This window comes from Pseudopodoces humilis, chromosome 2 (assembly GCF_049639895.1).
Source record: "Pseudopodoces humilis isolate 2021_Gansu_Grassland_sample_001 chromosome 2, ASM4963989v1, whole genome shotgun sequence".
NCBI lineage: Eukaryota > Metazoa > Chordata > Aves > Passeriformes > Paridae > Pseudopodoces > Pseudopodoces humilis.
In genome coordinates, this window is record NC_142201.1 from 110,146,155 (window position 1) to 110,159,308 (window position 13,154).

Genomic DNA, 13,154 nt, shown 5'->3' on the forward strand with positions numbered 1-13,154 from the left:
TTCATAGCAATTGCCTAATGACTGGTAATTCTAAACCAGGCCAATTTTATTTGACTTTTCCATACAACTGCTCTTTTTGGCTTTCAGAGCAAACTTACCAATTTTCAGATAAGATCAATTCTGTTAGCCACAGTCAAAGGTGGTGGCTAAAATTAGAGTAAGCTTGCAACCCTAGCTATGAACAGGCTGCCGTCTGTCTGTAATTACTCTGAGAGGATTGTGCCAACTTTGGTAACAGTTTATTTTGTTGAAGTATGTGATTTTTTACAATTATTTTTAATAGCACATTGGAGTTCCATTTGTTGAAATTTTTGTTACGTTTCATTTGGCTTGTGGGATGGAGACTTGAGAATGTCTTGAGTTAAAATGTGTTACCTTCAAGGTAAAATGTCCTGGGCATTGTTACACTAATGAAGGCAGAATGCTAATGTTGCGGCTAATACTGTATTTCCTTTCCTTGTATTTTGTATTCCATTTGTATGTATTCCTTTGCACTTCACTCTAAGTACACTGTTTAAAAGGGAAATAATGAGTTTGCAGATTGGGTAATCTCATCAGAAAGTGCAGCCCTGAAGTTTGCAAAGGTCATGCTTGTCACTGAGCTGGGTAGGGGCAGAAATTTCTTACCTGTCATGGAGGGCATGCAGTAAATGACATTTTAAGCACACCCATATAAAATAAATTAAGAGCTGCATAATCTACAGGTAAAAATGATGTTCCCTTTCCAAAAACAGAGTTATTAAAGAATCAGGCATTGCCATTAGAACTGAATAAAGAAAGTGACATATTTGTGGGACAGACTGCAAAAGGAAGACATTCATTTGAAGTGGTATGGTGTGGAAAATATATAGAAAGTGACAAAAAGAAGTGAAGGGGGTAGAAAGAGTCTCCTGAAATGTTATCTGCAGGTTCCAAAGTGTTTTGCTGAAGAAAATCCGCCTGTGTCATACCTGGCTCTGTGTTAGTTCCTTTGGTTTTAAGGAAGAGTTTGAATAGGATTATGGGGGGAAATCATAAATGTAAAAAACTGTAGAATTGGCTAAAGAGGAGAGACCTATTTTTTGAGATATCTGAAGTTTCATGGGACGTGCAGAGCTTTTTACTTATCACAAGGTGTAGCATTTTCTCTTTTGAGAGGTGCCTTTGGAGGAAAAAATGAAACTGTGAGCAAAGCCCAGAGCACTGTTTTACTTAAACATGAGTACCAGAAGTATGTCCTTGGTTCAGGGTGTTAAGTAACTTTTAAAGAAAAGAATGGGCAGTGTTGTAGCAGAACCTAAAGAGAACATTAAACTAATGTATTCCACCACTGGTTTTTGGAGCAGAGTGGTAGGCATCTTTCCTGCCCAGACATTTTCTTTCTCTACTACAGCAGAGATTAAAAGGCTGTCAATGATAAATTTAAACAAACAAATACCAAAAAAACCCAGAGCAAAACAAAAAGTAGATGCTCCATCCCTGGAAGTGTTCATGGCCAGGCTGGATGGGGCTTTGAGCAACCTGGTCTAAGGAAAGGTGTCCCTGCCCAAGGCAGGGAGTTGGAGCTGCGTGATCATTGAGACCCCTTCCAACACAAACTGTTCTATGATTGTATGAGCTTAGAGAAAAGGTAAGATAATAAAATTGTTAAAGAATGAAATAATAGTAGTTAAAGAATGAAGTAGTCACAGAAAGACCCATTTGGTTTGGGTTTTTTGTGGTGTTTGGTTTTGGTTGACTGGTTGGTTTTGGGTAGGTTTTTGTTTGTCTTCTCTTTTTTTGGCCAGTTGTTAGTTTGACAGGGCAGCACGTAATTTTTTATTTCAATTAGGCTGGTAGTGGATGTTGTAGCTCCAGTGAAGATCTTTGTGGGGGTTGCTGTTTGTGAGGCAGATCAGCCACGGCCGCACGCGTGCCCGATTCTAACGGTCACATCCTGCGCTCTCGGGGCTGCACCTGTGTTCCACCAGCCCAACACACTCTGGTTTGAGGAGAGCACTGCTGTCCTGCTCTGCTGCTGCCTCAGCTCAGCCACTCGCTTTGCAAAGTGCTTGGTGTGTTACACCATTGGTGTCCAGGCTTTTCCAATAAAGCAAACAGGTTATCTCCCAGTGCACTCCAAAAGTGTGTGTGCAGGAGTGAAGTTTACTGAAGGTCTGTGAACCATGAAGGTGTGCCTCAGAGGTCTCGGTGGGACATGTGAATGAGTAGAAAACCAAGTTTTACAAGGTATTAGGAAAACTTATTCAGCACATGCAGTTGTTTCCCTGTAGTAGGGATCACCTTCTCCCTCTCTTCTTGCAATCTTTTTCAAGTGTAGATCACTCATGTTAAATATATAGCTGGGAACATCTTGTGTTAAGTAGAGATATGAACCTGAACAGAAGAAGAGGTCAAGCATGGAAATAAATTCCAGTCAGTACTGGATGATTGAGAAGTCCCTTTTCTCTCACTCCCTCTTGTTTGGAGAGGTGGTGCTTGAATTCACTTCAGAAATGAGGAGAAGAAAAGTACAGCTAGGGTATTTTTAAAGCAAAAAAAAAAAAAAAAGAGAAAAACAACTCATTCTTTAAATTCACATTAGCACCTGGAAGTGGGTGACTCAACCCTGAAATCATCTGCATCATCATATTACCTTTTCCTGATCAGAATATGGAGTAATAAATTTTGTGATGTCCACATCATGCTTGAATTTTTATATAAATGTTCTTGTTGTTTAGGACACGAGTTGTTTGAGTGGCAAACAAACAATTTGAAGTAGTTTAATAGAGCCACCTAGTTAGTCCACTTACTTCTCTGGACCACTTCTGGATAAGAAGATTGATTTCTCCATAGATCAAAGCATCTTCTCAGTTCTCCAGTGCTCCAGCGTACTTTGTGGTCATAGCAGCAAGCGTGTTCTGGTTATGCGAGTGGTTCAAAGATGCAATGTGGGTGTGACGTGCCCCTTTCAAAAACCATAGCTCTACAATAAGCTTTCTTTAGCCATATTGTGTATGTGTTTGAAGGGATTAGTAATAGATTTTTGGTTTTTTTCTTGGAAGTCATTGGAAAGCAAAAGACTAAATCTATTTTGATTTCACTTGGGATAGATTAATGGGTGTCAAATGTTACACAATACTTGACATATCCACTGCTGTTAAGTTGGCCGTGGCAAAGGGATTACCCGATAATGAATCACCAAGCTCTTTAGCCGTTTAAAGGGAATCGTGCCACTTCCTTGCCCTGGTAGGACACTCTTCCCTGCCCGGGACCTTCCTGAGACTGTGCGTGTTGGGATGTGGAAAACTCCACGCAGATGTGCAAGCACCGGTTTGACAGCTTTGTGTTCAGCTTCTACCTTGCTAATTGTTTTTGTGGGATTATTTGGATTGTGCGGAAAGCTTTTTCCAAATCCCCTTTATTACTGATGTTATTGTTGCCAGCAGGAATAAGATTAAAGGTGCTTAAGTCTGTAGAGTTGTTTCTAATTTGTACGTGTCATTTCAGTGGCATTTGAACAGAACTCTGTCTCTTCCCCTCCCTGATCCCCTGTGGTACTGTGCTTGAGTTAGGGCTGAGAAGCCAAGCTATTGGAAGAAAATTCATTTTGTTCCCTAATTATTATGCTGGCACTCGGGAGATAATTTTTCCCTTCATGCACTGCCAATTAATATGCAAATGAGCTGATAAATATTTATACCGTGATTTAAATTATGCAGGGAGCGCTTTCAGTGTACTCTGCAAATGAATTGTTCATGGACTTCAAAGTGCTGGCTGCTGTGCTAACGAGAGGAGATTTGCATAAGGCCCTAATCAGGCGCATACTGATTAAGCTTCATTATGGAAACTGCCAGCTGCAATCTTTGTTTCTATTTTATTACAAAAAGGGGAACTTTTCACGCTTCAGTCGCCTTGACAATGTCAGACACAGCTAGTAGGAGAGACTAAAACTCCACACAGCAACTGAAGTTTCCCTGTTCAGTTGAAGATTGCTATGGTGTAACTGAAGTTGTATTTCTCCCCCCACCTCCCCACTCCCTTTCACGTTCAGTCAGAGCAGTAGTGTAGATTTGATAGAAATTGCCATTCTCCTGTTCCTTGGACTATCTGAGCCTGTAGAGGATACCACAGCAATGCTGGACTGCAGCGACTACGTTCTAGGTGGGTACCAGCTCAGCTCTTTCTTACGGACACCGAGGCTGGGAGATTGACTATGCATAGTGGCTTAATCACATATGCAGAAGGTATTTGTGGGGCTGGAGCTCACCAGTGAATCGGCAGCAAGTAGCTGCCTGCTAGGTGGATAGCTCGATCTGTACCAGGGAAATACATGCTTTGGTTTGTTTGTTTGTTTGTTTTCCTCTTTTCCCTCGCTCCAGGAGAATTTGTTTCCTCTGCACAGACTTGGGTGATATTAATACAGACCTTTTGATTTTAGGATTTCAGTCTGAGAAGTATTTGCCTTCTAACAAACACTGGACTTGACTTGCATATCTGTGTGTTATGAATTTTAAAGCATTAAAATGAATGAGAGGGAGCCTAAGTGTTGAAGGAATTTAGTAGCTGTATTGAACCATTCCACAACAGAATGTATGTTATGTCTGTGTATTTTTAATATAGCAAGGTTCTTCGTGTGTAATAGAAAATAAGGGGGAGTGCACAGTGGTTGCCATTGATACCGTTGCAAGCTGTGCTTAAGGTTACTGGGATAATATATTTCCTGCGCTGAGATTCCATCAGGACTGCAGAACAGACATGCCATAATTCCTTCTTCGTGTCTTTTAAAGTTATTTATAGTAATGGATCATCTCAATTTTACAATAGCTTTTATTTATTTTCAAGGCTTTTCCCCTGTAGCTCAATGCATATATATATATATATATATATATATATATATATATTTATATATAATTTTCTTGGTTTTTTTTTTTTATTATTCTTTTCATTCTGTCGTGTATGTTGATGTAAGAACTTACATCTCTAAGAATATATTTTTGGATGGTAAATTTTAAAGAAGATGTTTGAGTATGTTTGTTTCTAAATATGATGTGGGTTTTGAAAATTAATTCCTAAATAATTCTTGTCATGTTTTCACTGTTGTTAAACTTTGTTTATTCCACGCACACAAATAAATCATTTTTGCTGGTGCAAATGAAGTATTAGGCAGTGCCACTTTATTGGGTGAAACAGTTAATGGTATATATACCATGTTAAGATTTTCTTTGCTTTGCCAGCTGTGTACAATCCTTATAACGCTTCAGGTTGATCTGGTGTCCACTGCATCTTTCTCCTGAATGCCTTTGGAAATGTTCCTGAGGGTGTGTGAAAGGCTGGCACAGCACTGCCTGGCGACACCTCAGCCCTGCTAGCAGAGTAGCAGCGTGGAATGTATTCACTCCTGAGAGTTTGATTTCAATCATGCACCTGCTGCTTTCGATCCTTCCTTCTGGGGAGTTTGTATTTAGATAATGTTGGCAGAAGTTGTAGCCCAGGGCCTTTATTTAAAACCCAAGGAAGATCTAAAGGAAGAAAAAAAGGTGAAGGCATTAAGGTTTGGGGTTTTTCAGCCCACTTCATTTGTTTATTCTTTTAAGTTTGAAGCAGAAACTGTATGAGCACATATAAACCAAGCAGCCTTTTTATTTGACATAGAATGAATCAGTAGGTTGGGTATCCCGCGGATATGAGCCTGTTTTGCTGGTAGCAGTTTTGTGCTTCAGATGGATGTCATACCATTTGCAATGGAAATAGTGGCATTGTTCTTGATGCTTTACATGCAGAAGGCCCAGAGATTGAACAAGAAATAGTCAGCTGGTGAAATAATGGATGCTATCCTTCGCTTGAACCTGAGCACTACCAGGAAGATGTTCTTCTTCCAACTTACTGCTTTTTTCAATAGCAATGTTTGAGGTCTTTGTTAAGGATGAATCTTTATAATAAAATATTCTTCATTTAGACAAGCTTTTGGTAGTTAAGTAAACTTTGTATATGTCTAGTATTAAAAACCTGTTATAGAAGGATTTATTTTGCAGCATAGCCTTACAGAAAAATATGTCCTGGCTTCCTTTTTAGAAAGAGGTCTGTACAGTTAGAACTTTGTGTGACTGACAAAACTTGCTCATCATGTAGTGAGGGAGGCTTCTTGTGTGAGCTTCCTCATAGGATGGAGCAGTTACTACCCTGCTTGAGTTCTGTGCACAGGACAGCTGTGTCCCCACTCTGAGTTTAGTTTGCTTTGCTTATTCTATCATTAGTATCCTGCCCCTTGGCTCTAATACTTCAATTCCTGCAACAAACTACCAACAGCAGGCCCTCTGTTGTTTTTGTAGTATGAATTTTCTGAAGTGGTTCATCAAATGGATTCCATGTTTCTGAGATGCAGCCTTCTCAACCTGTGCTCTTCCCTTTTGCAGTCAGCTGTATCTTGAATTCAAGCTATTCTTTTGCTCTGGGCTTCAGAATTGCATCCTGTGTCCAATAGCCCCATGAGTTAGCCTGGTTTCTACAACCAAATGCATCTGATCTGTTAGCACGCTTTGCTCATTTTCCTGTTGGATGAGGACTTTTCATGTTTGTGTCCAAAGCAGAGGACTCCCATTTGCTGTTCTCTAAAGTGAAATTTCAGTAGCCATCTGTGTGTAAAGGAATGAACTAATGCTGCTTTTCAAATGCACTCTAAAAAAGTATGCTGTTGCCACAACAATAAACTCAATTTAAGATATATTCAATGTCTAGATAGAAACACAGACCTCTCAGCAGAGAGGGCCAAGTCAAGATCAGACATTTCTGTATAGTCCTTGGAACCCATGTTCTGTTTCTAGAGTGTGATTCATGCTATCCAAATGTGGAAAATGACAAAATAAGGAGCATAGAAGCAATAGGTTCTGTACCTACAACCTTAGCAGAGATCTGTTTTTCAAGACTGAATTTGTAGCTTGAATGTGCTAAGCAGAGGTTGTGAAAAAGAGGGCAAAACTTGCTGAAGTGTGGGCCAACAGCACTCAGCTGCAAAGTTTCTCCTCGTTCTCTCCCCTTTTCAGAAAGCAGTTTAACATGTCTGCCTTTATACCAAGGGTAACTTTGATAGTCCAGATCTCTTTTACACGTGGCTGAACATTTGAAAGATTTAAGAATAGGCATAGGAACTTTCTGAGAAGAGTTGAGGCTCTGGAGAGGTTATGTTAACTTGTCAGGGGAAGTTCTGTGGTTGTTAGAATCCTCTGGATTTTCAAGGCTCTATTGGGGTTCAACTGCCACTGTTGTTTGTGTGGAAAATTATATTAATTTAAAAAATATTGATCACAGAATTATTTGGTTTGGAAGGGGCCTTAAAGATTTTCCAGTTTCAACCCTGCAACCCCATTGCCGTGAGCAGGGACACCTTGCTCTAGATCAGGTTGCTCAGAACCCCGTCCAAACTGGCCTTAAAAACTTTCAGGATAGGGCATCCACGACATCACTGGGCAACCTGTTCCAGTGTCTCACCACCCTCACAGTAAGAATTTCTAATATCCAAAGTCCAAATATCTAAGTCTTAATATCTAAGTCCAAACTTGCTCTTTTTTCTGTTTAAAGCCATTCTCCCATGTCACTATATGCCCTTCTTAAAAATTTCCTCTCCAGCTCTCTTGCAGGCTTCTTTAGGTACTGGGAGGCTGCTGTAAAGCCTTCATGGAGCCTTCTCCAGGCTCTACAACCCCAACTCTCCCAGCCTTTCCCCATGGCTGAGGCACTGCAGCCCTCTGACCATCTTGGTGGCCTCTGAACTCACTCCAACGGGTCCCAGTCTTTCCTGTGCACTTTCCTGCATTCCTGTGGTAGGAGGTGATGGTACACGGCAATAGTCCATCTTCTCATTTCCAGCTTTCATGGTCTGCCAAGCACTGAGGTGTCTGGGCAGTCTTGGAACTGTCTGGGGGAAAGATGCAGCACAGTTAATGCTACTCCTGTATTCTTCTTCAGCCTATTGGTGTTTTGGAAATCACTGCTTTGATGAAAAGTACATGACAGAGGTAACCTTTTAAGCACCTAGGAAGAGAATATCCTGGAGTAAAGGGTTCATTTTAGGCTCATTGAACTTGCTTTTAGCTCATTATGAGAATGGAAGAGTGTGCTCAAGGATTTGCTTACACCTCATTTTATGAGCTGTTCTGTCTTGAGATTCTTTTTGTAATTTTGGTTTGTGATAATGTGGCACACTGGGGTCGGTGGCAAGGAATGAGGAGGTAATAAGCTGGAAAGCTGATGCTGTACACAGAACATCTGTATAGATTCCTATATAAGGAAACTATATTCTCTGTCTGCCATCTGGAGAGGCCCTCTGCATTGCACTGTATTCAGCTGACAGGCTTTGAAACCAGGAACAGACTTTTCAATTCATCCAGAGGGAGAAAAAAAAGGAATTGTTTTATATTTGTATAGTTTTGCATGAATATATAGGAAATACAAAATAACTTAATGTCAGTGACATTCCAGTAAAATAGAAATGCAGTATTAGGAAAATGGCATCCATTTAATTATAATGACTGAATTTCCTTCCTTTTGTTGGGGTGGGGCAGGGGGAACAAACACAAGAATAATGTAGGCCGTGATGGTCAGACGTAATGTTTTTGAATCTTGGTGTAATCATTGTTCCTTCTTCCCCCCTCCTTTTTTTCCTTCTATGACTCTCATTGTATTGAAAATTAAGTTCCTACCTATCATTGCCCTCCAGCATGCTGTCTTTTATTCTCTTAATACCACGTTATCACATATGGGAATAATGTCATAGAAAATTTTGAAATAATATTTATCTGGAAGATTCAGTATTGTGTTCTGGTTTTGGTTCTTTTTTTGTGTGTTATAATCTGAATTAGGGTAAAGTACATAGCAAATTTCTGCTGTTCTGTACTTCCCTTGAACAAAAAGGTATGAATAGATTTGGGGATTTTTTTGCTGTTTTGTTTTATCTTTCTTTCTGTTTTATTGCAGACTCAAGAATGAACAATCCGTCAGAAACCAGTAAACCATCGATGGAGAGTGGGGACGGGAACACAGGTAAGAAATGATCGATTGGTGCACAGATATTTTCTGGTGGAATTGAATGGATATTAAAAGCAAAATTTATTTACCCATTTAGTGGGATTTTAAAAACCCACAAAACCAAACAAATCAAAACCTACACCCTTTGATTTTAGAGACCTGGGAAAACTTCTGTCATTAACCCTACTGCATACAGGGCATTATTCATACCTACTTTATTGGAGCACCATCTCCACTTTTTTATATAAGATTTCCCTTCCCCACTTTTCTTATCTGTAATGTTTCTGATAATACTGAAGCTCTGGTGGCACTAGCTCTCCATAAATAGTCTCATTTTTTCCTGGCAGAGCATACCTTTGGCACTTCTAGCTTCATAGTTTATTTTTGGGTTGAAATTTTCCCTGGCAGATGTGGGCCACTGCCTGATCTTGTTTCCGTTTTAGATTTCATTCAAGCTGTCACAACAGTTCTCAAGAAAAAGTCAAATGGAAAGCATAATATATCAAAATCAAAATTTAAAAAAAATGTTAGCCAGCTTTTCTGTAATTTCTTAGTGTGTTAGAACAGAACCCTGAAATTTGGTGGGGGAGAACAGATTTTGTGTCAGGGCCAGTTTGCCTTTTGGCACACTCTTAAGATGTGACTAAATTCTAAGCCATTGAAGAAGCTTGTTGAGCCACTATAACTTAATCACGTTATCTCATGCTTTAATTCCTTTCTGGAGGTAATATAATGCTCATTCTGAAAGCAAGAGATACGACAGTTCTGAATGGAAATTGAGTAGTTTAACCTAGCTCAGAATCTTTTCTCAGCTCAGAATAGCATTTGGGAAGAGAAAATTCTGATGAGAAGGAACTTGTTGCTTTGAGAGAAGCCTGGTTACCTTGTATGAGGAAATCAAGTTTTCTTCTTCATGATTCGATAATAAGAGTTTTATTTTATACTCTGGAGTTGTGATGAAATTAACAATATTTAATTTTCTTTATCTGAGAGACTGGATTTTTTCTGCCAATATATGGATTCAGTCAAAAGGAATTTTGCCTGCTTATTAATTCTGCCTTTTATTGAAGTGTGCTGCTGGCATCTCAGGTTTTAAAATTGTCATTGTATTTTTAATGGGAGTGGTATCAATTATTTTTATGCACAGAAGTGTTTTATTACATATTTAATGGTTTAAGATTATACAAAACATTATTTCAAAAACATATGGGCTGTAAATATTTCATGATCATAAACAGCATCAAGGGAACAATGGCTTTTGATATCCCTCTGGACTCCTTGTAGCTGGAGAATGTATGCAAACTTCTGAGAAAATTCAGATTTCCTCTCCTGTGTGACCACAGTTCCCTCCATGTGCTTTCTCCAGAGCACATTCCCAACACACTTCTCTCAGTGCAACTTTAGCAGTTTCACCTCAGCTGAGCTGGTAAGGAGGAGGATTTCAGCAGAGCTCAGCTCTCTTAGGCAAATATACCATCATTGTGAAGGTGGGGGTCATGACATAAAATGGATGGATTGTAAAGCTGCATGTAGGTTCTTTCATGTTTAAAGGGGATATAATTATTACTGCTTTTTTTTTAGTACTCTAACATAAAAGCTTGTTACTACAAAAGTTTGACTCTGGTGTTTAAAACTTTTGGAGTATTTCTTCTTTAGTTTAAATGTTTTCCATCTTTCCTTCCAGTTTTGTATCCTGATTTTTAAATTACATGAGCTAAAGTAATCTAGAATTTTTGAGGACTCTCTGTTCTGCAGCCACTGCTTTGTTTTAAAATGTAGTGCTCCCAAACCACTGGAGATAGTGATTGATGGCATTTGTGATGTTCTTTGGGAGCTCAAGCATCAGTTGTATTAGTCAACTTGGCAGATGTTAGGCTCTGAAAGGAATACTCACAGAATGTAATTTTAAGCTTGTGATCGGGGTACTTAGATTATGGTTCTGGGCTCAGTGCATACTTGAGTGAAAAGAAGTCAGCTTTCAGCTCGGATGCTGAGGAACTGGAAGTGCCATTGATTTTCTGTCAGTGCCTGTGCTCCCCAGATAATGCGTGATGATGATTTTTATAAACACTCAGAGTTCTTATTTTTGTAACTTTCTCTAACTGTCTGCTTTCCAGTGACATCTGTAAATCACTTGAGTCTGCTGTGTAAACACTAATAGTCTATCGTATAAATTTCAGTGGATGCTTGTTTGGGTCATTCCTGTTTTAAACTGTAGTGAGATAATGCAATTTGAAAATGTTAAGAGAAATTACAGAGTGTGGAGCATGAATTTACATTTGGCAGAGATGGTGTTCTCAGGGAAAAAACAATAGTTATCACTGGTTAAAGATGACATCAGTAGTTCTCAGAGCTATCAGCTAAGTTTCGTGGATGTTAACAAACCTGGGTTTTTTATTTTGACTCTGACTATTTAGGAAACATCGTAAAGTCCCCTAAATATATTGGTCACAATACAGTGCCTGAAATAGTTTTGACTTTAAATAAATTTTTTGTGCTAACTGGACTTCCCTTTTAACATCTGAAAAGCCAACCCATATTTCAGACCAATTAAAAACAACATCCAAAACATATGAGTACAGGAGCTGTTGGATGGCTGTTTTCTTAAGAATATGTATTAACCAGCTGGTTACCAGTATGGGAGAATTAGAGAAATCTTTTCTAGGCTTCAGTTGTGAGCAGACAGTCTACATAGTATCTGCTGGAGAAAGGTGAAGTAAGAAAAATATCTTACAGTAAATGGATAGCCTGTTTCATCTCCTTTTTATAGGCAGTGTAAAATTTTCGAAAACATCTCAACCTTTTTGTTTGCTTAATGCATCTTCTCTTGTAAGAGCTGTGTGAATGCAGAGCTGTGAAAACCAAGGTTATAATGACTATGGAAACTGTACTATTATGGCATTTGTTGACATAGCAGCAAAATAATAGTTAGAATTCTAAGTGTAGTTATTTGGAAGGATTCTAAGGATACTTGTTTGCATTACTTCATTTCCAAAGATTGATTTTCCAGTTTCCATAAGAAGGAGGTCTGTAGGAGAGAGACCATGAGCTATTCTTCAACTGCTAAAATTGGGCAATTATCAGTGCTGAACTTGTTATTAGGAAGTGTGGATAGGGAAACAACAATTTCTGAGTATCAGGGGTATCTCTCTGTCTTTCAGCAGAAGGGGAGAGAGGCAGTGACCTGGGAAAATATGGTGGTGGTGGTGCTGTGAGATGTCTCCCAGAGCACAGTGCAGATACCCACCCTAGCTGGTTTTGAAATAGTCCTTCTCCTTGTCTGCCTTCCCTTCCTGAGTTCTTTACTGTACCTTATTCCACATCTCCCCTGATCTGGAGTTCCTCACTCCTTTTCTAATGCAGCTTGCAAACTCAGGCTGAAGTCTGATGATTGTAATCTGGAATTTTGAGAGTAAGTTGTTTTCCTGACTGCAGGTGCAGTGTTACCTTGCCTGCTCTGCCTTGTCATGCCTCTACCCACTGCAGGTGCAATTCCAAAAATGCCGTAAAATAATCCATGTTTAGAATCTACTGTTCTGTTCCTTTCCTTAGAGTAGCACTGGATTGTTTTTCATCCAAACCAACTCTGTGAAGTAGCTGAGCACATGGCTGAATTTATGCCAAAATTTAAACAAACTTGGGTTACATTGAACCTCGGCTGTAACGGTGAAATTTCATCCCGTAGCTTGCTGGGGGTGGAGCACCCAAACCAAAATAAACTACTGGTGAACTACCAGCAAGGGCAGGACAGGGAGGATGGAGATGAAACCAAGAAGAAAGGAGAGATGGGACATGGAGAGTTCCCACTCTTTTTGGGCTGTTTTGGGTATTGGCAAGCTCTAGCAATTAGGAAAGTTGGGATGAAGATGGAAAATACATTAATACCCTGGACTGTTAAAATCAGGATACATGTGATTGTATCTTCCATGTCTGTTAATCATCAGTCAATCATTGTTTTTGTATTTAACTCTTACCTTGAGCAAGACTGGCATCCTAGTTCTGTTGTGTCCTTACAATGGGCCAACCTTCTGCTTCTGACAGCTCCATTTTCCAACTCCTTATGAGATTTCTTGGATTCCATGGGAGTCATCCTTCTGAGCACCTTAAAAGCAAGGCCTCTCATATGCTGGACTCACTTCATTTTTCTTGCTCTTCTTCAAAAGTCATAGGCA

General features: G+C 39.4%; 1 protein-coding gene across 2 annotated transcripts in view; it reads left to right on the forward strand.

The window, feature by feature from the left end:
• Nucleotides 1–13,154, forward strand: part of POU2F1 (POU class 2 homeobox 1) — a 102,376-nt gene that overhangs the window by 51,136 nt on the left and 38,086 nt on the right. For both annotated transcript variants that reach the window (XM_005524106.3, XM_005524107.3), the window contains exon 2: nucleotides 8,932–8,997. In XM_005524106.3, coding sequence (XP_005524163.1) covers nucleotides 8,940–8,997 — 58 coding nt within the window. In that variant the 5' untranslated portion in view covers nucleotides 8,932–8,939. The remainder of the gene's footprint in view (nucleotides 1–8,931; nucleotides 8,998–13,154) is intronic.